The sequence below is a fragment of the Sturnira hondurensis genome, unplaced genomic scaffold (assembly GCF_014824575.4).
Source record: "Sturnira hondurensis isolate 20B ecotype Veracruz unplaced genomic scaffold, ASM1482457v3 Scaffold0021143, whole genome shotgun sequence".
NCBI lineage: Eukaryota > Metazoa > Chordata > Mammalia > Chiroptera > Phyllostomidae > Sturnira > Sturnira hondurensis.
In genome coordinates, this window is record NW_028093774.1 from 6,388,607 (window position 1) to 6,415,864 (window position 27,258).

Here is a 27,258-nt window from a genome sequence, read left to right on the forward strand (position 1 = left end):
CTTTGTTGCCTTCCTTTGCGCCAGGTGCTAAAATCCAGGCATAATTCGAGCTACAGGAGGGGTTCTTTTTGCTGGCACTGGGGTGCTGGACCAGGTGTGTCCATGGGAAATAGCTCTGTACTGTTCACTTCTCTGCTCCCCGTGCTGACCCCAGAGGCAGCTGAAAGGAAAAGAAGGGCCCCGTCTCTGGCACCCCTATTTCCTCGTCCAGTTCTGTTTCAGGGAGGGGAGGAGACAACTGGCCAGTGTCTGGTCTCCCCTTCCCAGCCCTTTTCAAGCCCCTACTTCCTTGGTGCTGCAGGCGGGACGTTCACTGAGCAGAGAAGGGAGACCCAGGTTCTGGTCTCCGCAGTGCTGAGGTTTGCTGTGTGACCGCCTGGGAGTCTCTGTGCCTGACCAAGTCTCCCTTCCGTGAGAGAGGTTGGAGAGGATGGAGTGGGCTCCAGGGTCCTGTTCAGCTCCTTAGCCTCTGAGGGTCTGCCTCGGCCCCCCAGCAGCCACTCCCACTCTCAGGGAGGGCACTTCAAAGGCTGAGCAACTGGAGAAGCCATCTGAGGGGGGCGCCTAAGAGCCCCAGAGCCCTCAGACCACAGCTGGAGGAGACCCAGCCTGGGTGGCGGGTCCTGCGAGCTTTCTCATGGTGCTGCACACCCCCGAGGCCACAGGAACGGCCAGCCTACCTCCATTCCACTTCAGTCGGGGTTCCACTGGACACCTTCCAGGCAGACGGGACCCCCCCCCCCCACTGGGGCTTTTCCTGCCACCAACAAGGGCTGCTCTGGCCGCTCACGAGAGGAATGCATCAGGGTGGCAGTGACGGCGTTGATGGGGACTTCAGGGCTTATCTGGTCTGTTACCCTTGGTCCTTGCTGGGTCTGTAACTTAACCGGCATCCATGCTCTGAAGCTATTAATAACCGGAGAGGCTGAGAGTGAGGAGGAAGTCCGCTCACGCTGGAGGAAGCGGTGGGAGGGTAGAGGGGCCGGCCCTGGGGACCATCTGGGCCTATCCTGGCCCTCGACAGGGGTGGGGCCCTGTCTCACTTCTCTAGCTGGGAAATGGGACCGTGGATGCAGAATGTGGCCCCAGGAGTGGATCACAGCCCTGGTCCTCACTGACTCTCCAAGGATGGGGGGCAGGGAGCTCAGTGAGTGCAGGCATACATGGACGGATGAATGAATGAATGAATGAATGAGTAAATGAACAAGTGAAGTGGTGTTAACGAGCCAAGCAAAGAAGTTATCATTTGTATTAGCCCTCTTTTTGGCATTCAGAGTTTAAACTGTGAAGCCTTCAGATGTATTAATCCTTCAAGTATTTCAGTCTTTCAGCTGCTGAAAGTGCTGGGGTTAGGATAAAGGCCAGGAGCAAGGAGGGGAGGGAGCTAAAAAGGCCTTAGAGAGAGGCTCACAGCAGAGGCTCGCAGACCCTCTGAGGGGTCTGTGCCTTCACTCAGAGCTGCTCCAAGCACAAAGGGGCCTCCAGGTGAAGGTGCTCGGTCAGCAAGCTACGCTCAGGGAAGGGGTTAAATTATAGCTAACATGTCCCTCGGGGCCAGCTGTCCATCTCTGTGCAGGCCGGCACTGTATGCCTGAATCCTCTCTGTGGTCAGGGTGGAACATCAGAGGCAGCTACTGAAAACCACAGGGACAGAGGGGACTCCGAATTCTCTTCCTGCCACCAGTGAGCTTTGTCTAAAAGGGGCCCTCGGTTTCCATCCGCGGATGTGAAGGAGCTTGCCACCTTTCCACCATTTCTAGCAGAGTCCCCCCTCATGGCCGACTTGGAGAGGAGAGCTGTGGGACCACCCCAGGGTGCTCCCGGGGGATTGGACAGTGGCAAGGCTAGACCCAGACCCCCCACCTTTCCCTTTGTAGACTGGTGGGTCTGCCAGTGCGCCAGGGGCACCATCGCAATGGACGTTTTGAACAAGATATAAATACAGGTCCCAGAGAAACAAGCAAAACTCTGATGAGAGAAAGGCTATCTTTCAGGAAATAGAAGGGATGAAGATGTGAAATAATTGTTGGGGCTCCTAGGTTCTGAATTCTTCCTTTCTCCCTCTTCTCCTCTCCTTCCTTCCTCCTTCCCTCCCTCCCTCCCTCTCTTTCTTTGCCTGCACTAAATATTTATTAAGCACCTATTATGGACCAGCCCCTGAGCTGGGCCCTGGGATTTAAGTCCTGAGAGGTAAAGAAAGATGCTGTCCCTGCCTTCTCGGGGCTCCTAGTCCAGTGGGGGAGACAGACAGTGGTCGAAGCTGTGAAGGCCAGCGGTTACATGAGGGCTTATGACTGGAGACAAGAGCAGACTGACCTGGGCAGACAGGCAGGCCCAGGAAGCCATGATGGAGCGGAGACCTGGAGGAGCCAAGGAGAGGGCCAAGGTCAGGGCCCAGTTCCCCGGGCACACCCAGTGGGTTAGCAAGGATTATTCTCTGTATTGCTGAGGACACTGGCTGCAAGGGGGCTGGGTACCTGCCCCAGACCAGCAGGGACCAGCAGGGACCAGCAGGACAGAGTGAACCCCATAGCTTAACTCCACTCCTGCCCACCAGCAGGCCCTGTTTTCCCACTTGGAGCCAGGCTGCCTGGCCCAGCCCCTGCCCTGCCGGGTCCTGAGGACTGGCCCACCCTTGTTTCCACAGGCCCGTGGACCCTGTGCTAAAGGCCATCAAGGAAGACGATGAAGAGGCCTTGAAGGCTCTGCTGAAGCTGGGAAAGAATCTCTCCGAGCCCAACAAGGAGGGCTGGCTGCCCCTGCACGAGGCGGCCTACTACGGCCAGCTGAGCTGCCTGAAGGCCCTGCATCGAGGTGAGGCGGCCGCTCTGGGTGCAGCCAGAGGTGGGAGCAGGACTCAAGGGCACAGGCTCCTTCCTCCTAGAGCTTCATGCTCTCTGCCCCCCAACCTGGGTGAGGGGCCAAGGCACAGTTCCACTTCTGGAGCGGAGCTAGAGTCACCAGCCAGCAGAGGGAAAATGACCTGCCTCTCCACTGCAAAACGTCCCCCAACCCACCCAACCTCTACAGGCCTAATTCCTAGAAAAGCACTGAGGGAAGAGCACTTTTGGGAGAGTACCTGCCAGCTTGTTCTAGAACGTTCCAGGGACTGAATTGGTGTGGGGGAAATGCAGCTGTACCTGTGCTCGCCAAGACTGTCCCCCGCAGCTGTAGGACCCTGGGCAAATCATGCCTCCTCTGTGAGCCTCGCTTCCCCCCATAAGCCAGATGCGGGTGGGTCACGCCTGCAGCGGCACAGACCCTGGACAGCCTGCCACACTCCAGGGCAGAAACAGCTGCATAAGACTGAGCTTCCAGCAGTGGCTGGTGGGAATGTAACGGAAAGACAGGGTAACTCATAGAAGGAGGAGGCCCAACCAGGGAAGGCTTCCCAGAGGAAGTGGCCTCTGAGCTGGGTGAATATGACCAGGAACTGAAACAGCCCTGTGAAAACTACTGAGTTCAAGGCCAAGGTGACATAGGCAGTCAGGGTAGTAAATTTAGGCAGATGCCACACAAGTTTGTCCTTGGCATTGGGAGGAAATTATGACCAGCTGTTGTGGGGCACAGGGTGGATCAGGGACAGGCAGGTACCTTCCTCCCTCACTAACGCAGTGGGCCGCCCTCCCCAGCATACCCAGCCACAATTGACCAGCGCACCCTGCAGGAGGAGACAGCTCTTTACCTAGCAACCTGCAGGGGACACCTGGACTGCCTCCAGTTCCTGCTCCAGGCAGGGGCTGAGCCTGACATCGCCAACAAGTCCCGAGAAACACCACTCTACAAAGGTGAGCCCCCGGTAGGCTTCCCTGAGGAGGTGTCCGGAAACTAGGTGGGCCCTTGGGAGCATCACTCCTGAAGTGAACAACCCCCTACCCCTGGGGCATCTTCTTCAGAGGGGCAGCCTCTTTTGGATGCACAACCCAGGTAACTGAATCTGTCCTTCAGGCACATATTCAGCCAACAGTTCCCAAGTCCTCCATGGGCTGGGAATGCTCAGTGGGCATGGGGAAGGCTCCTGGTAGAAAGGAATTGTCCACGCTCGGTGCTCCCCCAGTCCAGGGGGCACATAAGGGCGGGACAGAGCATGCCTCAAAGCATCTGGGAGAGCGGGCAGGGGCCCTGACGTGGGGGAAGGATGCCCACAGGAGGGTGTGCCTGAGCTGAGCCTGGACAAACCAGGGGAAGAGCGTGAGCGAAGACAAAGAGGTATGAGAGAGAATTTGTTCATCCGGGACATTTAAGAAAAGCACAAATTCCTGGCTGACCCACCACATCACCCAAGGACGTTGGGTACCCTAGCAAGTGCCCAAGTGGAAACCTGAATAATCACAACAGCTGGCATGTACGGAGTGCTCACTATATGCTGGGCACTATCCTTTCATTCGTCCTCGTAGGAGGTGGGCACTGCTAACATGCCCACATCACGGATGAGGGCCAAAGGCACAGCGACCTGCAGTGAGGTACCCGGGAGCACACCCAGACTACGCAGGCTGGGAATTTAAACTCAGGGAGCAGGGCGCCAGCCCCATGCTCCGAACTCCTACCCTACAAAGCATCCAATCCGTGCCGCCATGTTTAAACAATCATCTGTGAGTCTTGCAAAAGGGAGATGGCCTGTACACTGGGAAAGACTGCAGAAATCCCTGATTTCCCGTGGGTCTGGTATCCAGCACCTAGAGCACTCGGTAGGCAGCCCACCCAGGGAGCTGGTGGCCGGGTCCACGGCAGACCTGTGGTGGAAGTGTCTCCCCCAGGATCCAAGTCCACCCAGCCACCAGAGCCGTCACCTGGAGCCTCAGCTGTCCCAGAGAGAGCTCCTAGGATGTTGGGTGATACACAGCTGAAGCCTGAGCCTTGGTCCTGGACGAGCTCCTACTGTATCCTAAGCACCGTGCCCTACCTCACTTGTTCTTCCCACAGCATCTTGGGAAGGTCTTGCTATCTCTGCATTACAGGCGAAGAAACCAAGGCTTGGGGATTCAGGGAGTTTCGCCTGGGGTCCTATTTGGTACATGATGCAAGCAGCCCCCACCTCTTCTCAGCAGCCCCCTGGCTGACCCGGAGAAGCTTCCAGGGGTAGTGGATTTGGACAAGTGCACAGGCTCCCTGGTGATAACTGAGTGGAGCCAAGAGTACATTCGGGGTCTAGAGGGAGAGGAGGTCCCAAAGGGAGGTTTAGGCAGGTTGAGAGAGACTTGAACTATATGCAGAAGGTAAAGTTTACGCCAGATTAAGTGAGCCACCTTACAGGAGGGGTTTTGAGCAGGAATATGACACTGTCCTCCTCCTCTTCTGTCTGTGGCAGAGGACTGAAGCAGGTGACACTGGAAGGGGATATGAGTTCAGGGCATCCTGGAATGTTCCAGGCGACAGAGATCTTTCCAGATCCAACAACCTGGGTTTGAATCCCAGTTCTGCCACTTACTGTCTGTGTGACTCAGACAAGTCACTTAACCTCTCTGTGCTTCATTTTCCCCATCCGTGAAAAGAGATAACAGCACAGCATGTTTTATGGATCATTGGTGGAATTAAATTAGTTAATCACGTAAAGTGTTTAGAACAGAGGGCCTGGCGCATAACCAATACTATGCGCATGTCAACAAACATCACTGCTTGTTAGTGTTGCTGTCACTTTAGTTGTATATCTTATGCAGGGACCGAAACTTAGTGCAGAGTCGGTGGATATTTCCTGAATGAATGGCCGATGAGTGAATGAGTGAATGAGTGAGTGGACAAATGAATGAAGACTTGGCTAGCCAGGTCCTGCCAGGGGCCCTGCTGACCATCTTGCTTCTCCCGGGCACAGCCTGTGAGCGCAAGAACGTGGAGGCGGTGAGGATCCTGGTGCAATACAAGGCAGACACCAACCATCGCTGCAACCGAGGCTGGACGGCTCTGCATGAGTCTGTTGCTCGCAACGACCTGGAGGTCATGGAGATCCTGGTGGGAGGAGGCGCCAAGGTGGAATCCAAGAATACCTACGGCATCACCCCTTTCTTCGTGGCCGCCCAGAGTGGGCAGATGGAGGCACTGAGATTCCTGGCCAAGCATGGTGAGTGCCAAGGGTCCCTGGGTCATGGAGTCCCCTAGGGGTACAGCTGGGAAGGACCTCAGAGATCAGCTCTCAGGGAAGGCATGTTTAGGTGTCCCCGTGTGGCTGCACTGTGACTGAGTAGCTTCCTGGAGTGGTGAGGAGGATTCTGGGGCTGTGTCCAGGCTCAGCGGAAAACACTTGAGATCCACCGGTGCTGCCTGAAATTGGGCACAAACTTGGGGGTGGGGAGTGGAACACTGCCACGTATTTGCAATCTTTAACCCACCATGCTTGTTTTAGAAATGAGGAGTCTGAGGCCCAGAAAGGGAGAGCGAGTTTTCTATAGTCACACAGCAAATTAGTGGTAGAACTGGCCAGACTCTCGGTCTCCTGACACCCCAACTACTTTTCTTTCCACCGTGTCCTACTTCAGGGCCAGCAGGAACCTCAGACAACGTCCAGATCACTTCCTCACTTTATCACTGATGAAACCAAGGACCAGGATGGGAAAGTGATTTGTTCCAAGACACACAGCAAATTAGTGGCAGAGCTGGGATTTGAACTCAGGCCTTTGTACTCTTTGCCTATAAAAAATTGGTATTCACTTAACAGAGGAAGTAAAACAATATTGCCTTATGGTGTCCCAGGAGTGGAAGCCCGTGGGATGATGGAAGACAGTTTTGTTTTGTTTTTTTTTGGTAAAGAGCATTATATTCTAATCTCCCCCAAGAACACCTTTGGTTTCTTTTCTCTCTCTGTGGAAGAGGACCCTCTCTCTCTAGCAACAGAGGGGCCAGAGGTAAGGCCGACCCAGGGACAGATTTGGAATAATTTGCTGAAGACTGACTATGTGCCAGACATTATGCTACACATGAACACAGACCAGGCAGACGTGGTCTTCTCCACAGCCGTATGGGGTAGACAGTGACCTCATCCCCTCTGGTAGACAAGGAGACTGAGGCTCAGAGGTTAAATGATCGGCCACAGTCGGAGCCCGGATTCTGACCATACCCGTCTGACCCTGAACTCCGCCACCACCCAGACCTCAAGAATGGCCTTTGTGGGACTTTGTTCAGATCAGTGTCCACTTAGCATGGGCCCGAGCGGTGAGGGGAATAGGCCCGAGGCACTTCCTTACGGCCAGGCGTGAAGCTGGATGGACCAGCTCGAGAACAAAGGGGCGCAGGCAGGGTCCTGGGAGCCCAGGCACAGCGCCTGGGCAAAGGGCTGGGCGCTCAATGGCCGGGGACCAGGCTAACTTTGCAAGTCTGCCGGGCTCTCCTGCTGGCACTCGGGGTCCAGGTCCGCTCCCTTTATGCGCTGAGTTCACTTTCAAACCCAAACATTTTTCCTGTGTGAGCAGTCGGCTGTGCTAGTGGGCTCCAGGCTTCTAGGAAGCCTGGCTGCGAGAGCTCCTGTGATTGGTCAGAGCTGACTCTCCCTCAGAGGTCGGTGGGAGGGGGGCGGGACCCGACCCTGTGCCCAGACCCCTCCGTCCTCGAGTACAGCCCTGTGCAGGACATCGGTGCAGTCTGGGCTGTTCTGACGGGACGCCACAGACTGGCTGGCTCATAGAGAGCAGGAGCTTATTCCTCATGGTTCTAGAGGCTGGAAGGCCAAGGTCAAGGTGCTGGCAGACTCGGTGTCTGCTGAGGGCCTACTTCCTGGCTCATAGACAAGCGTCATCTCGCCATGTCCTCACACATTGGGAAAAGAAGAGACTCTTTACTGTCCCTTTGATTAGGATACAAGTCCCTCTCATGGGGACTCCAGCCTCGTGACTGAATCAGCTCCCAGAGGCCCCAGCTCCTGACACGGCCACACTGAGGGTTAGGTTTCAGCACATGCGCTTGGCTGGGGGAGGGCCACATCCGGTCTGTAGCAGGTATTTAGTTAGCTCTTGCAGTTACCCCACATAGTAGGTATTATTGTTCCCGGTCATCAGGCGAGAAAACAGGGCCCCTACAGGCTGCGCACGGCCGTGGGGGTTGTGAGCCAGGAAACAGCAGCTTCAGCTGGTCCTTGTCAGTCACAAAAGTCTGTGCCCATCCCACTAGACCAGAAATCAGTCATCAGGAATCAAGAATGACCAGAATGCCTGAGATAAGCAGAGTGCCCCGAGAGCGACGGGCCACGGCTAAGACACGCTTTTTGATGGCAGCCCTCCCTGACCTTCCACTGCTGTCCCAGCCCTGCTTCCTCCCAGAGCGAGGGGGACCAGTCAGGGACCGGTGAGCAGGCAGGGGCAGCGAGTGCAGGCCGGTCCTCTGCCTTACTGCCTGGAGACGGGGGAAGTGTGGGACGACCGTCCTGGGCCCGGCTCCCTTGCCTGTCTGCCTAGTGCAGCATTGTGTTCAGAGGGGACAGGAAGCCATCCCTCTCTTATTCTTGGAAATGGGCGGCAGGGCTCTGCACTCGAAGAGCTGCAAGGGCCTTCTGCGTGGCAGGGCCTGGGTCTTTGCACCTGGACAGAGGGTCAGGAGCGTGGCCTCCGCCATCAGACCATCTCCAGCAGCCTCTGCCGCCACACTGCCTGGATTCACATTCAGGCCCTTCACTTGTGAGCTAGGTGGCCAGGGGCAAGTGGCGGAGGTTCCCTGTGCTTCGTGTGACACAGACAAGAGCAGCGCTGGTCCCACAAGCTTATCTCCTGGACTCAAACGGACAATATGTGTAAAGCACGGTGCCTGGCACGTAGTAAGTGCGCAGAAAGTGCCAGCATCGTTGGGGCAGCTTTGCCCCACCCAGAGGCCTCTGCCCAGGCTGGCAGGGCCCGGGGTCTCGGTGTCATGGAAGGGAGCCGGGGGTCCTCTGGGTGGGCCCCTCCTTTCTCAGGATTCAGGGTGTTACGGCCGTTAGCGCAGCCCAGCACAGACATTTCTTTAGGGACAGGGACCACCCTGGTCACCGTCTCTTCTTCTCCAGGCGCGGACATCAACACGCAGGCCAGCGACAGCGCGTCAGCCCTCTACGAGGCCTGCAAGAACGAGCACGAGCCGGTGGTGGAGTTCCTGCTGTCACAGGGCGCCGACGCCAACAAGGCCAACAAGGATGGCTTGCTGCCGCTGCACATCGCCTCCAGGAAGGGCAACTACAGGTCAGCCTGGGGGGCCGCCGCCGCCACCCATGGGGGGGGGGGCAAATGTCCCGCCCACAGTACCAGGGAGGCTCTGGTCAGAGAGGAGGGCACCCACGGTGGAAACAAGGAAAACAGTGGTAACCCAGCTGTTGGCAAGCCAGCGCTGATGCCTGCTGTGACAAGAACAATAATGACCAAGCAAACGCACGGCGCTGACCGCCACCTTCTGTTATTAACTGATTTGATCATCTTGATGGCTCCACTTTTAACGACCTTTTAAACAAATGTACTGAGGTAGACACCGTTATCTCGGTTTTTCAGATGAAGATGGTCAAACACAGAGAGGTCGAGTGACTTGCTCAAAGTCACACAGCTTACAGATGGCAGGAATTCACCTATCCCCAGTTCTGCAGGAGTTCCCCTCAAGGCGCCAGATAGGAGTCTGGACGAGTGGGCATTCGTGGTAGGGATGCAAAGGTAACCTCTCAGGCAGTCCGCAAGCATGCAGGGAGGCCTGCGATGATACAAACAGAACCAGGGATAACGGCGAGCCCTTACTGAGCACGTACTAAATACGGGTCCTCTGAGCCAGATGAGGGAAGGGAGTGGTCCAGGGAAGACGCACATGAACGCATGCGCACAAATTCACGACACTACGGGAGAGCGTTCCACAGCGGTCCCGGCTGGAAGCAGAGGTAGGGCTTGTCCGTAGCAGCTCATGTGAGCTGACTGTTCACACGGACAGCCTGAAGTTGGCCGGGGTGGGAGAATTTATACCACACAAATTGGTGCAGGCTACGGATCATGCCCCTCCGTCCCCAGGCCCCTCCCGCCCTGCCACTTGCTGGAGGGGTCGGGGAGCACTGGCCCAGGGGAGCTCTGGCTGCCCGTCAAGAGTGCACAGGGCTCAGGAATTTCCACTTGACCAGTGTTTCCCCAACTTTGACCGTCCACAGGCTTTCCCCCTGATTTGAGACAGCTATAGACTCATTGCTTAGTATTTTCCCTTAAAGACTTTTTTAAAGAAACAGAATGAATTTATTTTCAAAAGGAAGCATTTGTCACACTATTAAATTGTAAAAGTTACCAATTTACAATGAATAAAAACCCCTTCACCTAAAATCCTTTCTTGTGTACCCCAAATGGCATACTTCGGGAGGCACGGCCCTGACCTCGGCAGGGAGAAGAGGGGGGCACAGGCAGCTGTGTGGTGGGGGCTGCTGGCTGTCTTTGCTAAGGCAGGGGGCTCTGGGGGTGAGAGCAGCATCCCAGAGAGTGCAGGGGTGATGCAAACAGCCCCCCCCCCCAGCCCTGCTCTGCAGGCCGGCTGCACAAGTGGCCAAAAATGCCCCTCCATGCCCCACACCCAATGCGTGCAGGGAGGAAACCTCACCTCCTTTGGACCACATAGCAGGCTGCAAGGCAGACAGATCTGGACTTGAATTCCTGCCGAGGCCATTTGGCATGTTGCTTAACCTTTCTGAGCCTCAGCATCCCCTTCTGTAAAATGGGAGGTAGTCACACCTGGGGCTGCAGGGGTTGTCGTGGGGACTGGTGAGATGGATGGGTGTAGATATGAAGGGGAAGTCAGCACCCAGCGGAGTGCCCACCGGAGAGGAGGGGCTCAGAGGGTCTGCATTCAGCCTCTCTTACGCAGGGAGAGTACACTCCATCCTTTCCCAGTGAAGCCAGGGAAAACGTGAGTCAGGCATCTTTGCCTTCAGTTCCAGAAAGATCCAGCACCAGTCAACAAACAGGGTTTATCTTGAGCCTGACCCCAGAGAGATCCAGAGAGTAAAAAAAGAGAAAAGGGGCTGCCCCCTGGAAACCCCCTGGCTCCCCATCTCCCCATATTTGCCTCTTCAGCACCGACACTCTGGGCTATGCCTTGAATGACATATCCCAGAGCCACTGAGCCAGCATCTCCAGGGAGGAAGGGAACCGATCTCTACCTTTGAAAAAAAATCCCTGAGCCACCCAGATACAGCCCACTCACGCTTTCAGGGGGATTACTCCAACCTCTGACTTTGCAGAGGAGGAAACTGAGGCCAGAGAAGAGAAGCGGCTTTGCCAGAGAGGTGGGCCTGTCGCTTGGCACCCTTCAGTCACACCCAGATGCCTGGCCCCAGCGGGTCGGTGGGGAGTTTGAAGGAGCACTGGGTGGTGCTCCTGAGGGTGAGGAAGCAAGGCCGGTCCTTGCAGGAGCCACCGCTGGGCCTGGTCTGAGTTCCCCCAGAGTCTCCTGTATGGGTTCATGCTGCCTTCCTGAGCCATTTCCCTGTTTATTCTTTACCCTCCAGGCCCAGGCCCAGGCCCCGCTTTCCTTTGTCCCCCAAGGCTGACAGGGACCAGGCCACTGTTTGAGGCCTGCCCAACAAAGGGTTCCAGTCGGGTTCCCAGCAACTTCTGACACTGAGCAAGGCCAGCGGCTGGGCGAGCCCTTCACCCGCTCCCTGGCATGTGGCATCACCGGCCCTCTCCACACCCGCCTCCCACAGGCTGCTCGGGGATTCGATGGGACATTCCACAGCCTGGAAAGTGATGCTCAGCCGCTGGTCTCCACATTCACCAGTTGGTGCCGCCTCTTCAGCACACTTAACTGGAGCGTGTGACATTCAGGTGTGGCTGAGAAAGAAGCCCCCGAGACACCAAAGTCTCAGTCACCTCCCAAACACATGTTTGCCTTTTTAAATTTCCAGCTTGGCAAAGGCACCTTGAGAAACTAAAGCTTAGAACCAAAGACAGATTTATGAAGAAACTGTTAGACAAGGACAGATGCCCCAAGGTTCCTTTGAATGTAGAATGTCATCAAACCAGCGGTTCTCAGTCCGGGCTACTACTACACCCGGGAACCCCTGGCGGATCCGCAATCCCAGCCGCTCCAGCCTCGCTCGCTGAGTTTCCAGTGCAAGCAGCCGGAGCTGCGGCTGGGGCAGCATCGTTCCTAAAAGGCGCCCACGCAATTCGTGCCGCTGGGGAGAGAGGCAGTCTCTTCCAGTCCATTTCACAGCTGATGCATAACCCAGGCACGAATGTTGGGCCTCGCTTTCAACGCACTTGTTCTTAAACATTCTTTCTCTTTAAAAAAAAAAAGATCTTATTTATTTATTTTTAGACAGAGAGGAAAGGAGAGAGAAAGAGAGAGAGAGAAACATCAATGGGTGGCCACCTCTCACATGCCCCCCACTGGGGACCGGGCCCACAACCCAGGCATGCGCCCCGACCGGGAACCGAACCAGCAACCATTTGGTTTGCAGGCCGGTGCCCAATCCACTGAGCCACACCAGCCAGGGCCATTCTTTCTCTTTTACTTCTAATTTATACTATCCTTGCAAGCCTCTTACAACTCTTTCTGGAAAACAGCAGAATAGAGAACGTGTAGCCCATTTAATTGAAATGCAGCTTATAAAGCACATTGACAGGCAAAGTAGTTTCCCCATTAACTAAAAGGGATACCGAGGCTTGGAGCCTGGGCCACGTTCCCCAGCCCGGTCCCCCGCAGGAAGCTGCTCGGCTGCCTGTGTCTTCTGGGGGGAACGAGGAGGCGCATGGGTCGCCTGCGCAGCCTCCCGGGCCCCAGACAGCAGGGCCCAGGCCTCTGCATTTTTAGTGACTCCCTGAGTGATTCTGAGTCACCCTGCGGCTCGAACCAGCCGTTTGAACCCTCAGCAAGCTCCACTCTGAGTGCCCCTCCTCCTTCACGGGGGACTCGCCCCCACTCCAGCTCCTGGCCTCTGCCAGAGAAGCCACAGACCCTGCGCGGGAGTCCCTGTGTGTCCTTGGAATCACCCTCGGCAGATGCTCTCCCACTGGGGCGACTTTGCTGGCTCCGCGTGAGCGTCACACGGACTCAGAGGAGAGATAATCCTCCCCCAGCAAACACACACACTCACACACACTCACACACAGCAAGCTGACACAGTGCGGCTCAGCGGTACTGGCAGCTGAGCCGTCTGTGGGCCGCAGCTTCCCTTGTGAAAGTCTATCTCACGGTCAGATTTACAGTGAAGGCTGACAAAGGTCACACCGCTGTGACCCGGTCTGTGACACAGAACGCCTCCACATCTGGAGTAGCAGAGCAGCGTGCTGCACTCACCCTGGTGGCCAAGAGACCAGCGGCCGCCATTTATTTATTTACTATGTGCAGCTCAGCTTAACGTGTAAGATCTCATTTTTGTCTTCAAAAGTAGCCTCAGTGAAAGTGTCATTAAATGGCGTTTTGTAACCTAGGCAGGACCACCCCCCTCGCCGGGTTGCTGGGAGTAGATAAAGTGCTTAGCTCAGAGGGCCCGCTCCAGGATTAAACTCGGTAAGCGAGCAACGCACTTGGACGGTGCCTGGAACGCACCGAACGCTCAGAGATACTACGGGGACGATCACTTAGCGGGGGCTGGGGGGGGGGTGTGGTACTCACAACAACAGGTGGGGGCCCTGTGAAGAGCAGCTATCATCCTCATCCTCATCCTTACTGTTACTGCATTACCCCTCTGCTGTAGGTGTGATTTACAGAGCTTCAGTGACATGGGATGGGCCGGCGCTGAGGAGCAGAGCTGGTGGGGTTATTTGGGGCCACTGCCCCAAGTGGGTCCCCCACATGCTAAGGACAATCTGCTTGGGCTCAACGCGCTCCACTCTGGGCTTCAGGCCAGACAGGCAGCGTGGCTGGGCAGCAGCCTTGGGGAGACAAGAATCCTGGTGGGAATCAGCGCCTGGTGTAAAGAAAGTGGGGTTCAGTTACTGGCAGGTCCCAAGAACAGGGCAAGGGCCTAGTTATTGGGACTGGGATCCAAGGTCACCAGCTAAGCAGCTGCTCAGGACCCCCTTGAACAGCCCTGCACTGGGTCTGCTCTGGTCTCGGGGCCTGAGCTGGTAGGTACGCCCCCTGCCCCACACCCCTGCCAGTGAAGGAAAGGGCAGGGGACTGAGCCTCTTAGACGCTGAGGATTCTATCAGGCAACGGGCCCTTTGTTCGTAAGATGCACTTTGAGCAGTAAGCACTCTGTGGTCCCAGGTCCTGCGCACAGGAGACGTGGGAAGGCCCCAGCCTGTCCTCCAGCCAGCAGGGTGGGCCAGGGGAGGGAGGTGATGGCATGGGTGGATATTAGCAAGGCCACCAGCATGGGCACTCCTGGTGTCAGGGGCATCATGGAAAGGCCTGGCCCTGGGAGTGCTGGACATCTACATTCTGGCCTGGCTCTGCCATCCACCTCCTGTCCAACTTCACTCTTATCCCACCCCACACCCGGGCCTCAGTGCCGCCCTCTGTGGAATGGGTGGCTGGATACCCTGACCTCCAGACCCGGTCTAGCATTACACATTTATCTGCTGGTGGGCAACGCACTGCAGGAGCACACAACAGTGAGATGAGGTGGCTGCGTTACTAAGAAAGTGCTTCTGGGAACCTAGGCTGTGTCCAGTCACGTTCCCACATTTCTGCCACTCCCCCTCCCTTCAGCAGGGGGGTGTCGGAGACCAGCTGTGACCTGCCAAGATACCAGCCCCATCTGGCTGGCGGCCCCGGGCAGACCCTCTTGCTGTTTTCCCCCTGAGCTTGCGCAGGTTACGGCTGTTAGCAAGCATTTGTTGCCCATGGCCTCAGTCCAGGGTGAGCCCCCAGCCCTGCCTTTGACCAGCACCTCTACAGAGCAAGGTCAGCCCCCCTGTGCCTGCACAAACAGAAATTAGTAGGCAATTAGCCCCCCTGTGTGCGAATTTCCTTTTGAGGTTTTAGATGCAGATTTTAGGCAAACACGGCGTTACTAACAATAACAACGTTTTCCACTGAGATCCTAGTGGGAGGTCGCTGGCACCAGATTTCCAGGAAGCGGGACGTCAGCATGCCAGGAGGCAGAGGGGCGTGGGAACAGGCCTGGTGGCACCAGCTGGCCACGGCCACGGCCACCTCCTTGGAGACCACATGGAGCCGTGAGGTCACCTGTCATCGGGGATTAGGTGGATTAGGGTATGGAATCGTGACAGGAGCTTGTTCCTGCAGGTGGCTGGGGCCCAGAGGAAGACAACAAAGACAAGGGGTCAAGAGTCCTGGGGTCAAGACCCCAGAACTGCTTAAAAATCTTCGATCAGTCACTTCATTCCCCTGAGCCACGCCAGTTAGAAGAGCACCATGGACCTGCTCTGGCCACCCCACAGGGCTGCAGGGAAGGTCAGGTGGGGCAGGCCGGTTGAGGGAAGAAAGCAAAGCCCTGTGACATATCTGCTGCCACCCTGACTGCTACACAGACGTAAGGTGGGGCTTAAGAGTCGGGCCCTCCCTCTAGAGGGAATCAGACTCCCTGGGTGCAAATCCTGGCTCCATCACTTACTGGCTGTGTGTCCCTGGGCAAGTCACATACCCTCTCTGGGCTTGTTTCCTCATCTGTAAAGGAGGACAGTACTCGTATCCACCTCACAGGGTTCTTAGGCATAACAGGTTAATGCAGGTTGCGCACAGAGAGCAGTGCCTGCTGCAACAGGAGAGTAGAGCCAGGGATCTGCGGCCTCAGGGGGCCTGACCAGCCCACTGCAGGCCACTGGCAGCGCCCAGAGCCTGGGAGAGACTCTAGTCAGGCTTCAGCATAAGAGGCATTGAGACAGGACAGGGGAGGCGACTTCATGGTCACCCAGCCCCATGGCTACCTGGCTGTGAGACTTTGGGATGGTTTGAAGCTCTCTGAGCCTCAGTTTCCTTATCTGTGAAGTAGGTATAGCCGCATTCCCAACTTCCCCAAGGTAGTGACTGTGAAGAATGGCCAGCTCCTCAGCGCCCCCTGTCGGGCCCGTGCCTCCCTATACGGTAGCTGTGAGTGGTCGAGCCTAGCTCCTCAACACCCCCTGCTGGTGGGCTGGCCCCGCTGTGCCGGCTGCTCAGTGACTCGTGCCTGCCCGCCCCACCTCGCAGGATCGTGCAGATGCTGCTGCCAGTGACCAGCCGCACGCGCGTGCGCCGGAGCGGCATCAGCCCGCTGCACCTGGCCGCGGAGCGCAACAACGACGAGGTGCTGGAGATGCTGCTGGGCGCGCGCTTCGACGTGAACGCGCCGCTGGCGCCCGAGCGGGCGCGCCTCTACGAGGACCGTCGCAGCTCCGTGCTCTACTTCGCGGTGGTCAACAACAACGCGTACGCCACCGAACTGCTGCTGCTGGCCGGCGCCGACCCCAACCGCGACCTCATCAGCCCCCTGCTTGTGGCCATCCGCCACGGCTCCCTGCGCATCATGCAGCTGCTGCTGGACCACGGCGCCAACATTGACGCCTACATCGCCACGCACCCTACCTCCTTCCCTGCTACCATCATGTTCGCCATGAAGTATCTGTCACTGCTCAAGTTCCTCATGGACCTCGGCTGCAACGGCGAGTCCTGCTTCTCATGCCTGTATGGCAACGGCCCGCACCCGCCCGCCCCGCCACCCTCCAACAGGTTCAGGGATGCGCTGGCGGGAGACAAGGCGCCCAGTGTGGTCCAGGTAGGGGGTGTGGGCGCCTAGGGAGTTTGGCCAGGGCCAGCTAGCTTCGGAGGCTGTGCGGACTACGTGGGCTGAACTTCTGAGTCGTGGCGGTTTGTGTGCCTTGGAGGGAGTGCGGTCTGTTAGTTTGTGTGTTTTGGAGGGCATATAGACTAGAAGTTGGCACATTTGGGTGGCAGCGGAGCCTGGGGGCTAGCACACATTAGAGGCAGCAAAACGTAGGATTCACAAGAACAATGAAATCCTATTTTTTTGGTTCACTGTCTTGGAGAATTTAAGGAAGGAACAGTGGAGCGGGGTACCACTAGGGAACTCTGCAAACGCAAGGGGTTTATCACTGCCCCCGCCCCGGTCCCCGGTCCCTGCCCCCTGCTCCCCCTGGCAAACCTGTGCCTGGGATGGGAGGCTGAATAACCAGGATTGGGATGCAGGTGAGAGCAGGCTGGTCTAAGGTGAGATGCAGAAAGTCAGAGCACCTGTCCACAGTGACAACTGCGGAAGTCAGAACCTGCCCCAGCTGGTGTGGCTCAGTGGATTGAGCTCCCGCCTGCCAACCGAGAGGTCTCCCGCACAGGGCTGGGCTGTGGGCCAGGTCCCCAGTTGGGGGCGTGGGAGAAGCAACCAACTGATGTTTCTCTCCCTCTCTTGGTCTCTCCTCTCCCCTCTCTAAAAACAAATGTAAAATTCTTTAAAAATAACAAGTCAGAACCTAAAATGACAAGGAAGTTAGAAACACCCTCCACTTGGAGATAATTATAATGTCAATGGCCATTTTGGCGGCCCTACTATGTGCAAAGCTTATGTTCATATTACCTTAATTCTCATAAACCCTTGCAGCTGGTGTTATAAACCCATTTCCTAGACAAGGAAGTTGAGGCTGGAGAGGCGATGGGACTGGCCCACGTTGCCCACCTCCCACTTTGGCAGCAGAGGCCTGTGTGGATAGGAGGAGGGACGGGATCCCAGCCCAGCTGTAATCAGCATCTGCCCTTGCCCATGCCCCCTGCCCTCCACAGCCTTAGCTTGCCACCTGTGGGATGACCTTGCGGAGGCCGTGCCCTTGGACGTTGGTGCCCCAGTGTGGGTGTGTGCTCTCTTTCAGTTCTGCGAGGTCTTGTCTACCCCCGAGGTGAGCCGCTGGGCGGGGCCCATCATCGACATCCTTCTGGACTATGTGGGCAACGTGCAGCTCTGCTCTCGGCTGAAGGAGCACATCGAGAGCTTCGAGGACTGGGCCGTGATCAAGGAGAAGGCAGGTAGGGGCTGTCACTGATGCTGGCCGGCTAGCCCCCCCCTCAGGCTTGGGGCATGTGACCGTTACTGATATTTGATGAGTGCCTGCTCTGTGCCAGGCTCTGTGCCATGTGTCACATACAGTGTCTCCGTGACTCTTTGTTTTGTAAATGAGGAGGCTGACCCTCAGAGAGGCCCTGTCACCTGGGCCAAGGTCTCACCACTAGTTAGTGGCAGAACTGGGGTTCAAACCCAGGTTTGAGCAACCTGAGTCCCTCCACTACATCTTTCCAGGATATTTTAAAGAATTTCAGCTCCCTAAGGTACAGTGGTGCCTCGTTACTCGTCATTAATTCATTCTAGAACTCGTGATGAATGCCACAACCTATGAATACTGAATGCAGTGAGTGAGGAAGCATTTTCTCTTGCGGGAAAGTGTCCTAACTCATACAAGCTCTAGCAGGTGCAACGAGTCCCGAGCAAGTGCCGAGTGCCGAAACATTTTTTCTTCTCAAAATGCGATGAATGCAGGGGTTTGGCAAGTTTTGAAGCCCATGAGTACCGTGGTATGATTGTATCCTGGGAGTTTGGAGTGAGTTGCCCACACCTGTGGGCCACTGAGAGGCAGCACAGTGCGGTCCAGGGAAGAATGATGACATCTGGAGCATCTCATGCTGCAAAGTGCATACGAAGCACACAGGTGTCTTGTCAGAAGTGCAGGTGCTGAGCCAGCAGGTCCGGGGCAGGGCCCAAGGGTCTGCGCTCCCACATGCCCCCCAGGGGGCACCAGTGCTGCTGGCCCACTGTCCACCCCTGGAGTAGCTCTGGTCTAGGAGGCAGGTCTCTGAGCTCCAGAGCCAGGAGCTTGCTAGGTGACTGTAGGCCTCAGCGTCCCCACCTGAACAGAGGAGCCTGAGGTGCCTGCAGTGGCACTGGGAGAGGTGTGGGTCCTGGGGGTTGTGGCTGTGGTCCAGCTGCTGTGCATGGTGTCAGTGGGGCAGCCTGGCTAAGCCAGGTTGAGAATCCCTCTGAAGCATTGTGCAACTCACCTGGGCAGGTGAGGCAGAAGCAGTGGAACTGGGTGCTGATGCCAACACTGAGAATCAAGCATCTGCCCAGAGGTGTTCCAGCTGCCCTGGGCTGCCTCTGGCTCGGAGGGGCAGAAACTGACCCGCGGTGAGCTGTCACCCTGCTGCTGCCGCAGTCTGTCACTCGGTGGGTTATTGCCTGTCCAGGTACCCCTCGTCCCAGTGCCCGGACTCTGACCTGCCACCTTCCTCCTTGGTCCTCACACCCCTTTAAACTAAACCCACTGCAGGAGTTTGCATTCATACAAACACCTGGGAAGCACTTAAACTGAGACCCTTGGTGAAGTTCCTGGGCCTGCAGCAGGGGAGGGAGGCATTGACTTGAGCGCAGCTCTGCATGCTCAGTAAACATGGAGCTCAGGAATAATCGGNTGGTGAGCTGTCACCCTGCTGCTGCCGCAGTCTGTCACTCGGTGGGTTATTGCCTGTCCAGGTACCCCTCATCCCAGTGCCCGGACTCTGACCTGCCACCTTCCTCCTTGGTCCTCACACCCCTTTAAACTAAACCCACTGCAGGAGTTTGCATTCATACAAACACCTGGGAAGCACTTAAACTGAGACCCTTGGTGAAGTTCCTGGGCCCGCAGCAGGGGAGGGAGGCATTGACTTGAGCGCAGCTCTGCATGCTCAGTAAACATGGAGCTCAGGAATAATCGGTTATGGGCGCCATGATCCTTCACAGCCACTAGAGGGCAGAGCAGTCCACACTTGGATATCAGCCTTGCCCCCGCCCCTGTCCCCACCTCCTGTCCTCCCTAGAGAAGGCTAATCCCTTACAATTAGGCCAGGTCCTAGGAAAAAGGAGCAGAACTAAACATTTAGTAACAAGTAGAACAAATCGTTCTTAACCAGTACCTATTTTGGTTACCTAAAAGCCCACCCCCCCATCTGCAAAACACTCCACATGGTATGTCATCTGGTTTTGTGACGTGGGCATTGTTATTCCTGCAGGAAGGGCACCAGAGGCTCTGAAAGGTGGCATGATGAGCCCAGGGTCTTCTAAGTTATCCAGTCACCAGCTTGGCCCCACTGGCCCTGGGTCCTCTGCACACCAGTGGCCCTTTGCCTTCCCCGCACAAGTTCAGTCTCTGCTCGGCCGAGGAAGGGGCTGCACTTCCCAGAGGGCAGGATCTGTCCTACGTGAGATGAACAGGCAGCGGAAGTGTCAGAAATTCAGGATGGCACATTGTCACCTAGTGAGGCAGCTGCCTGGCCTCTCTGTCCTCCCCCCTGCACTCCCTCTGGGTCCCAGTCTTCCCTGGGCAGCCCTGGCCTCCTCGGCCTGGCACTGCTGTCTCCCTTCATCTGTCAACTTCCTGCCCACCTGTCAGGACCCCACTCAGGTAGCAGCGTCTGGTGTGGAGCCTTCAGAAAAGGCCCTGGGCTGGCACCTCTGCGTCTTAGACCTGAACACGGAACCAGGCAGAGCAAAGGGGTTGGTCCGTGTTTGTTGAATGAATAAATGAATGGCATTCTCTGATTCGGCAAATACCTTCCCTATGCCAGACCCCGTGCCCAGGGTTGAAATCAATGACCTCATTATTAGTTGCAGTAGTCCCTGTCCCTACCTCACCCCGCCATCCCCTACCAGCTAAGGTAACTCCAGTATATCAGTCGCCATCCCCTTGGGATTCTTGGACCTGCTGGGAGCTGCCCAGTCCCTGTGCCCCGCCCTGGCCTCTCTGTACCACCCAGAGCCCAGGCCTGACTCCCTGCCTGTCACTAAGGGCTGCGTTGAGATCAGCCTGTGTATGTGGAGGAAGGAGCAAACCCTTTGCAGATTGCGAATGACAGACCAGCATTTCTCTCTTTCCTTTATCCAGAGCCCCCGAGACCTCTGGCTCATCTGTGCCGGCTGCAAGTTCGAAAGGCCATTGGGAAATACCGTATAAAACTTCTGGACACGCTGCCCCTCCCAGGCAGGCTGATTAGATACCTGAAGTACGAGAACACCCAGTAACCGGGGCACGCAGAGATGAAGTGTTCCTCAGACTGTTTCACTGGATCTCAGGACGGGGATGTCCCCAAATCCAAGGGGACCTGCTGATGGACGAGGCTGTGGGCTGCTCCCACTGAGCTGGGGTCACCACTGGGACCTTGCCCAGTCTCTTTGCCAGAGCTATGCCCCAAGCAAAGAACGGACTGTGTCAGGTGGGAAGAAAACTGTCAGGTGGGAAGAACACCGTGTTATTTCCCAATGGATGAGTAGATCCCAGACCTGCTGTGCCATCAGGAGTGGCAGGGACCTTCATTCCTGGGGCAGGAGAGGCCAGCAGGGCAGAACTCAGGGCAGGCTGTGGCGGGGCATTTCCGGGGGTGAGCCTGCCTTTCCCGGGTAGCCCTGCTGTGGAGTTGGCCTTGTCCCTGCTCTGTGAAACTCTCCACTTGACTTCAGATGGGGGGCAGGGGGACCCTGGGTCCCAGAGGGCTTCTCTGGGTGCAATAAATGTTGCACAGGTGCCTCCTTGTTCAGCGCAGTCCCTCTCATCAGTCCCCCCAGGGCCTGGGCCCTCAGCACTGCTCAGGGCAGGTGTCGGGGTGGGGACAAGGCACACAGACCCCTGAATGCGTCGCCTTGCTTTGGGCTTCTGAAAGACCCCGGAGGGTGTGTACTTCATCCACCAGAAGAGACCCACAGCCTGAGGAGAGGGGCAGCTTCCTGCGCTGTGGCCAGAGCCATCAAGGATGGTCTTCTGTCCTCAGTCGATCACCAGGGAAACGGGAGCTTCATCACAAACAGGGTCTCGGTGCCCACAGGCCTCCCGACAGTTGTCTCCGGCGAACATGTTCCCTGGCACTCTGGGTCCCACTCAATCCTGTTCTGGCACAACAGTTGAGATACTAAGGGAGAAAACCGTCTATGTGCTGGCCGCTCTGAGCCCAGGTGCTGGGGTGATGGCCATCCTCAGCCCTTGCAAAGTCGCCAGCTTGAGAGGTGTGAAGCCCTGTCCCTTTCGTTGCCTCCTCCAGCCCCTGGCGGCTCTGTGGGGTGAGCCGGGCTGGGGCCGCCCACCCACCTTCGGTGGGGCAGGTGAGAAAGCACCTTCTCATCAGAACCCCCTGCGCTGAGGCCCGCATGCCGGTTTCCGTGGAAGTCGCAGTGACTCACCAAGTGCAGTTGCAGCCGTGGCAGGGGCACCGCGGCAGGCCACCCTGACTCGAGCCCGTGCGGGCTGCGGCAGGATCTGGAAGAGTCCTAAGCCAGGTCAAACTGTGTTTCTGGCCTTGGAAAGTGAGCGGCTGGGCAGAGGTGGGGGCTCTGGTTGTAGGCTCGGCTCTGCCTTTGGCTCTTTCCTCCAGGGCCTTGGGCTCATCATCGCTGTGGTGCCTGATGGCCTTGGTGGCCCCTACTCTGGCTTTCCAAAGAGCCAGCAAGTCCCAGTGTCTGCCTAAAGAGGAAGAGCCTTCCTAGCAACACTCCAAAACTACGGCCAGAGGGGAATCAGCAGAGCCTTGCCCATCGCTCGTGGTACAGATGGGAAAACAGGCCCAGAGAGGGAGAGTGCTTGCCCAGGCACACTCAGCAGTCCCTGGGGTTCCAGCCTGTGCATGGTCACAGTCCCACATGGCCTCGCGATGGTGGCTCTGGAGAAATCCTGATGGAAACTTACGCCCTCCCAGACTGAGGGTGTTCAACCCTGAAGGGGTCAGGGCAGAGCCGTCAGTGACGAGACAGAGCAGAAAGGTGGCCAGGTGCACTTGGGGTTGAGGCTGGGTGTCTGGTAAACTCTTAATTCATGGGATGTTTCCTGCCGCAGTGGGGCCTGGAGGGTTCTAACAGGCTGGGGCCCCAGGCACCCAGGGGGCAGTCTGAGTGAGACGCCCCCTGGAGGAGATGGGGTTGAGGAGGCGGTGGGAGAGGTGGGGNAGAAATCCTGATGGAAACTTACGCCCTCCCAGACTGAGGGTGTTCAACCCTGAAGGGGTCAGGGCAGGGCCGTCAGTGACGAGACAGAGCAGAAAGGTGGCCAGGTGCACTTGGGGTTGAGGCTGGGTGTCCGGTAAACTCTTAATTCATGGGATGTTTCCTGCCGCAGTGGGGCCTGGAGGGTTCTAACAGGCTGGGGCCCCAGGCACCCAGGGGGCAGTCTGAGTGAGACGCCCCCTGGAGGAGGTGGGGTTGAGGAGGCGGTGGGAGAGGTGGGGAAGGAGGGCTCAGCCACTGCCCATGGACGCCATTTACCTACAGGAGATAGGACCCAGGGGCCTGGCAGGCGCTGGTGCTTCATTTGGGTTCTTAGATTATTCATGTATGTCTATGTCAGTTGGTCACAGCCACTGGTCAGGGCCCCTTTCCCCCAAGGTGCCTTCTCCAACTGTGACCTTCTCAGGTCCCCGCCCCTACCTCCCACAACCCAGCAGCTGAAGGGTGAATGCCTGGCCTTGGGCCTGCTCCCAAAGGTCCTTCTGATCGGTTGGTGCCTAGACTGTGCAATTGGTACATCTTTTGACCCCCGCCTGTAGATTCTACAGCCATCACCCTCCGCAGAGGCCTCCATCCCACCCCGAGAGTCTCCCAGCCCCAGGGGGGACTTCAGCCTCACAGATGTCTCTACAGCATCACCAAACGCTTCAAATCCCGGTCAAGGTTCCACTCCATGAGCAGGAGCGCATCGGGCCTGGTGCCAGGACTGAGGCTTTGCATAGGAGGTGAGTTCTGGGGCTTCGCCTTGAACCAGCTCGATGCCCTTTTTGGTCAGGGGAGCATCGGCACCAAAGCCTTCCTAGATGCGACTTTTCCCCGGGTTTCTCCCTCATGGGGACTTGCAGTGGCAGGTGGCATGCGTAGTAAAGGTTTCTGCTTGCAGACAAAGGCCCCCCGGTGTCTGAATTAACACACCTGCCACTTCCCCCAGGAAGCACGGCTGGGCTGTGCGGGCTCAGGTGCAGTAGGTTTGGGCGGCACCCACCCTGAGAAATCACACTTCAGTAGGTGCACACTTCGGTACCTCCACATCTTCATCACCTGGGCAGCAGTCTTCAGAGACCCAGCACTCACATCACCCCTCAACAAGCCACGAAGCAGGTCTGTGTTTAATCACATTTTTCTGATGAGGACATTTCAGCACAGAGAGGTTGAGTACCTTGTCCAAGGTCACACAGCCTAGTAGGTGGCAGAGCCTGGATTAGCATTTTTAATGCTGCCGCGCTGTGTGGGTACGGGGGCCTTCGTGATGATGTGCAGGGGGAGAGGACATGCGCACACACCTGTTCCTGGTCCCTCCCTGCTCTTTGGGACTGGAGCCACCTGAGGTGGAGGTCCTGGCTGAAGACTCCCTGTCCCGTGTGCCGGATAATCACTGAGAACCCCTCTGCCCCTGCTGCACAGCCTCTGTGGCTCCGAAGCTCCAGAATGTCAGACAGGAGCCACTTCCCAGCAGGCATGCCACCCGTCCTCCTGGGTGGGCCCCTCGGGGAAGCCGGAGTACGAGCAGGCAGGGTGGGAAATCCCTTAGTGCTCCTTAACCCCAGAGCCCTATGTTGGGAAGGATTCCGAGGCCGAAATGAAGTGGCAGACACCACAGAGGGGACCAGTGTCACCCCACCCCTCACTCTGCAGGTGGCCCAAGGAGCCCCGAGGAAAGGTCCAGCCCACGTGCCACAGCAGAGCCAGGGCCACTGCTCCGCCGCCCCCAGCGCCAGCCTCCCTGTTCTCCAGTGCTGTCGGACCTTCCGAGGACCCAGGCTCCCCCCAGCCTCTGTCCCCTGACACGGAGAACCACAACGCCCCTCCCTAGTGGCCTGACCAGCACCCATTCCCACACTTCTCACAGGCCCTCGTCCCCCGCGCCCCCGGCCCCTGCCACTAATCATTGCCATGAGCAGCCCTCCTCCTGGCTGCAGGCAGCACTTCCTGGGCCTGTGGACCCTTCAGCATCACGATGACAGCCGAGATGTGGAAACTGCAAAAGAAACGTCTTTATTCTTTTAACCTTAATATGTACAAAGAACAACAAGAACAGAACTGAGATTGGCTTACAGTGGGTGGCAGATGAACAGATGAGTAACCTGGGCTTCTGGGGTGGCTGGCAGACCTGGGCAAAGCTCGCTGCCTGCTAGAAGTCTGCACGGCGATAGCACAGTGATCTGCCGGGCCCTGGCCTGGCTGGAGAGGGACCAGCGAGCCCAGCCCCACCATTCCCAAGGCAACTGCCTGAGAAGCCGGCGCCCTATGCCTGCCCTCCCCAGTTTGCACACACATAAAGAGGCCACGCCACTGCCCAGCCCACTCCTCTCAAGGAGAGCTCGTGGGGCCCCCAATGCTCCTGCGAAGCCGGAGCGGGGGCCAAGGCCCTCCCGGCCCAGCTAGAGGTAGCCGAAGACATTGAAGATAGGTGGGGGCATGGCCGGCTTGGTGGGAATGGGCTTCAGAACCACGGGTCTGTATACTTTCTGCCCCGGGCCATCTACATCTTTGCAGAAATGGGCCAGCTCCGCAGGGGAAGCTGGGCTTTTCCTCCACAGGCCTAGACTGGGGACAGGGCCCTGAGGCAAGGCCCCTGGAGGGCCAGGGTAGATGGGCTGTCCATGGTACTGGAAGGGGCAGCAGCTCCAGGCATTGACACGGCCCACGAGGGAGACTCCGGGCATCTTGGGTGGCTCTTTTTCACCCGGTGCCCTTGGGGACATGGGCACCAGGGCCATCTCAGGCCCTACAAGCTCCAACCCCTTGCAGTGTTTCTTACCCTCATAGGGAAGTCCCTCTCTGGGGCCCAGGACCCCCTCCAGCCCCACAGGGTAGCTGTGGGTGGGCCTCGGCTCTTCCCAGAAGGAAGCGGGCAGCTGTCTTTTCCTCATGGGCACCTGGCCAGGCCTGGCAGCTTCTGGATTCTGCCCCTGTAGGGTCTGCTCCTTAGAGAGACACTCCACCCCATAGGGGTTCCCCAGAGCCTTCTCCTTGCAGTCCCCTCCACCAGCAAGACTGGCATCAGGACCAGGATTGAGGGGCATCCTCCCGGGCCGCTCCTCAGGCCCCCTTTTCAGGTGGGGCTCGGGCCCTCGGCCGGGGAGGCCCCGCGGAAGCCGGGAATACTTCTGGGAGAAGCGCTTGAGCTGCTTCTGCAGGTACTTGCGGTGGTCCACGGAGCGGCGGCAAGGAGCGGACTTGTCCAGGGCTGCCTTGATGTCGCTGGACGCCAGGTTCACGAAATTCAGCAGCATCTTCACGTCACTGTCGGATGCCATCACCAGGGGGCCACTCCACGGGGCTTTCCATGAAGAGGGCGGCTCTGTCAGCAGGTGGCAGCTCCAGGGAGGGGCACAGAGCTGACCTGGGGGACACAGAGGCCATTGGAGTCTCTTTGAGTGGCCCATCAGCCCTCCCCAAAGGCCCCGTGGCTGTAACGGCGGCCCCGGCCCCAGCACCCCTCAGCTGCGAACAGAGTCCTGGGCGGAGGGACACCCATGTAGGCCACGAAGCATTTCCTGAGCAGCTGCAGTGGAACAGGCTCAAACGCAGTCTTCTGGAGTCTGTTGCCCTCCACTTGCAGCTGAGGCTCAGAGAGGTCAGGTGACTTGCCCAAGGTGACCCAGCTACAGGTGGCATTGCTGGGGCTGGAGCCACTCGCTCCCAGCGCACTGTGCCTCCCACACAGCACGCTGCCAACGTGTTCAACCTGCCAGCAGGGTTTTTCTTTTCTGAGCGGAGGTGACTGCTTCACTTTCAAGCAAAGCCAAGCCCCATCTCTCCCCGGTGGTGCCCTCCTCCCACCCCCACCCCCAGCCCCGCTAGCACCAGCCCCCCTCCTAGGTCGCCACGCTCCACCCCCAGCTCTCACGCAGGACAGGCAGGACCCCTGTCTGGCACTCAAGCCCAGGCCTGCCTGGCGGGCTGAGCTCAGGCTGTGGCAGTGAGAACTCCCCCGCAGAAGCATCTGCCGCAATTTCATGCCTCCTTGGCCACCTCCCACAGCCTCTTGCCCCTCCCCCAGGCCCCTGCCTGCCCCACCCCCCCACCCTGAGCCCAGCCTCCCAGCCTCCACACTGACCGAGGGTGCGGGCCTGGGCCCCGGGCGCCAACGTGGCCCCGCTGGTTCCCGCCGCAGACCTGGGCCAGGCCCTGCGGCCGCAAGCTCCAAGCGTCAGGCTGGAAGCAGTTGTGCCGCCCTCGAGTGGGCTGAATGGAGGGCAAGTCCCCAGAGCTGGGGGGCCCCTCAGGCCAATCAGGAGCGCCTCTCCAGATACAAAGCATCCCAATCAGGCGGCAGCGCCCCGTTCCCACATTCTTTGCCGTCACAAATTGTCACCATGGGGACCATCACAAAAAAGACAGCTCCCAAATGCAATCATTTCCCGGTAAATTTCTGCCCCTCAGCTCCACTCTCCCCCTCGGCCTCCACGCCCTCCTCCCCTTGACCT

General features: G+C 57.7%; 2 protein-coding genes across 3 annotated transcripts in view; one reads left to right on the top strand and one right to left on the bottom strand.

The window, feature by feature from the left end:
- ASB2 (ankyrin repeat and SOCS box containing 2) overlaps window positions 1–21,359 on the top strand; it is a 38,717-nt gene extending 17,358 nt beyond the window's left edge. Inside the window, exons 1-8 of one of the 2 annotated variants that reach the window (XM_037031330.1) lie at window positions 545–848; window positions 2,648–2,814; window positions 3,633–3,788; window positions 5,810–6,055; window positions 8,963–9,134; window positions 16,015–16,579; window positions 17,682–17,835; window positions 20,724–21,359. In XM_037031330.1, coding sequence (XP_036887225.1) covers window positions 826–848; window positions 2,648–2,814; window positions 3,633–3,788; window positions 5,810–6,055; window positions 8,963–9,134; window positions 16,015–16,579; window positions 17,682–17,835; window positions 20,724–20,860 — 1,620 coding nt within the window. In that variant the 5' untranslated portion in view covers window positions 545–825 and the 3' untranslated portion in view covers window positions 20,861–21,359. Of the gene's footprint in view, window positions 1–544; window positions 849–2,647; window positions 2,815–3,632; window positions 3,789–5,809; window positions 6,056–8,962; window positions 9,135–16,014; window positions 16,580–17,681; window positions 17,836–20,723 lie in introns of those variants that run through there. The other variant, XM_037031329.1, reaches the window with a different exon arrangement.
- A 3,510-nt stretch (window positions 21,360–24,869) lies between these two features.
- Window positions 24,870–27,050, bottom strand: FAM181A (family with sequence similarity 181 member A). Its single transcript, XM_037031377.1, has 2 exons — window positions 26,889–27,050; window positions 24,870–26,171 (listed from the first exon to the last, which is right to left on the bottom strand). The coding sequence occupies exon 2, from the start codon at window positions 26,083–26,085 to the stop codon at window positions 25,207–25,209; it is 879 nt and encodes a 292-aa protein (XP_036887272.1). The 5' UTR covers window positions 26,086–26,171; window positions 26,889–27,050; the 3' UTR covers window positions 24,870–25,206.
- Between the last annotated feature and the right edge of the window lie 208 nt (window positions 27,051–27,258).

Coding starts and splice junctions, on each gene's coding strand:
- FAM181A (XM_037031377.1), bottom strand. CDS start 26,085: ATGGCATCCGACAGTGACGTGAAGATGCTGCTGAATTTCGTGAACCTG.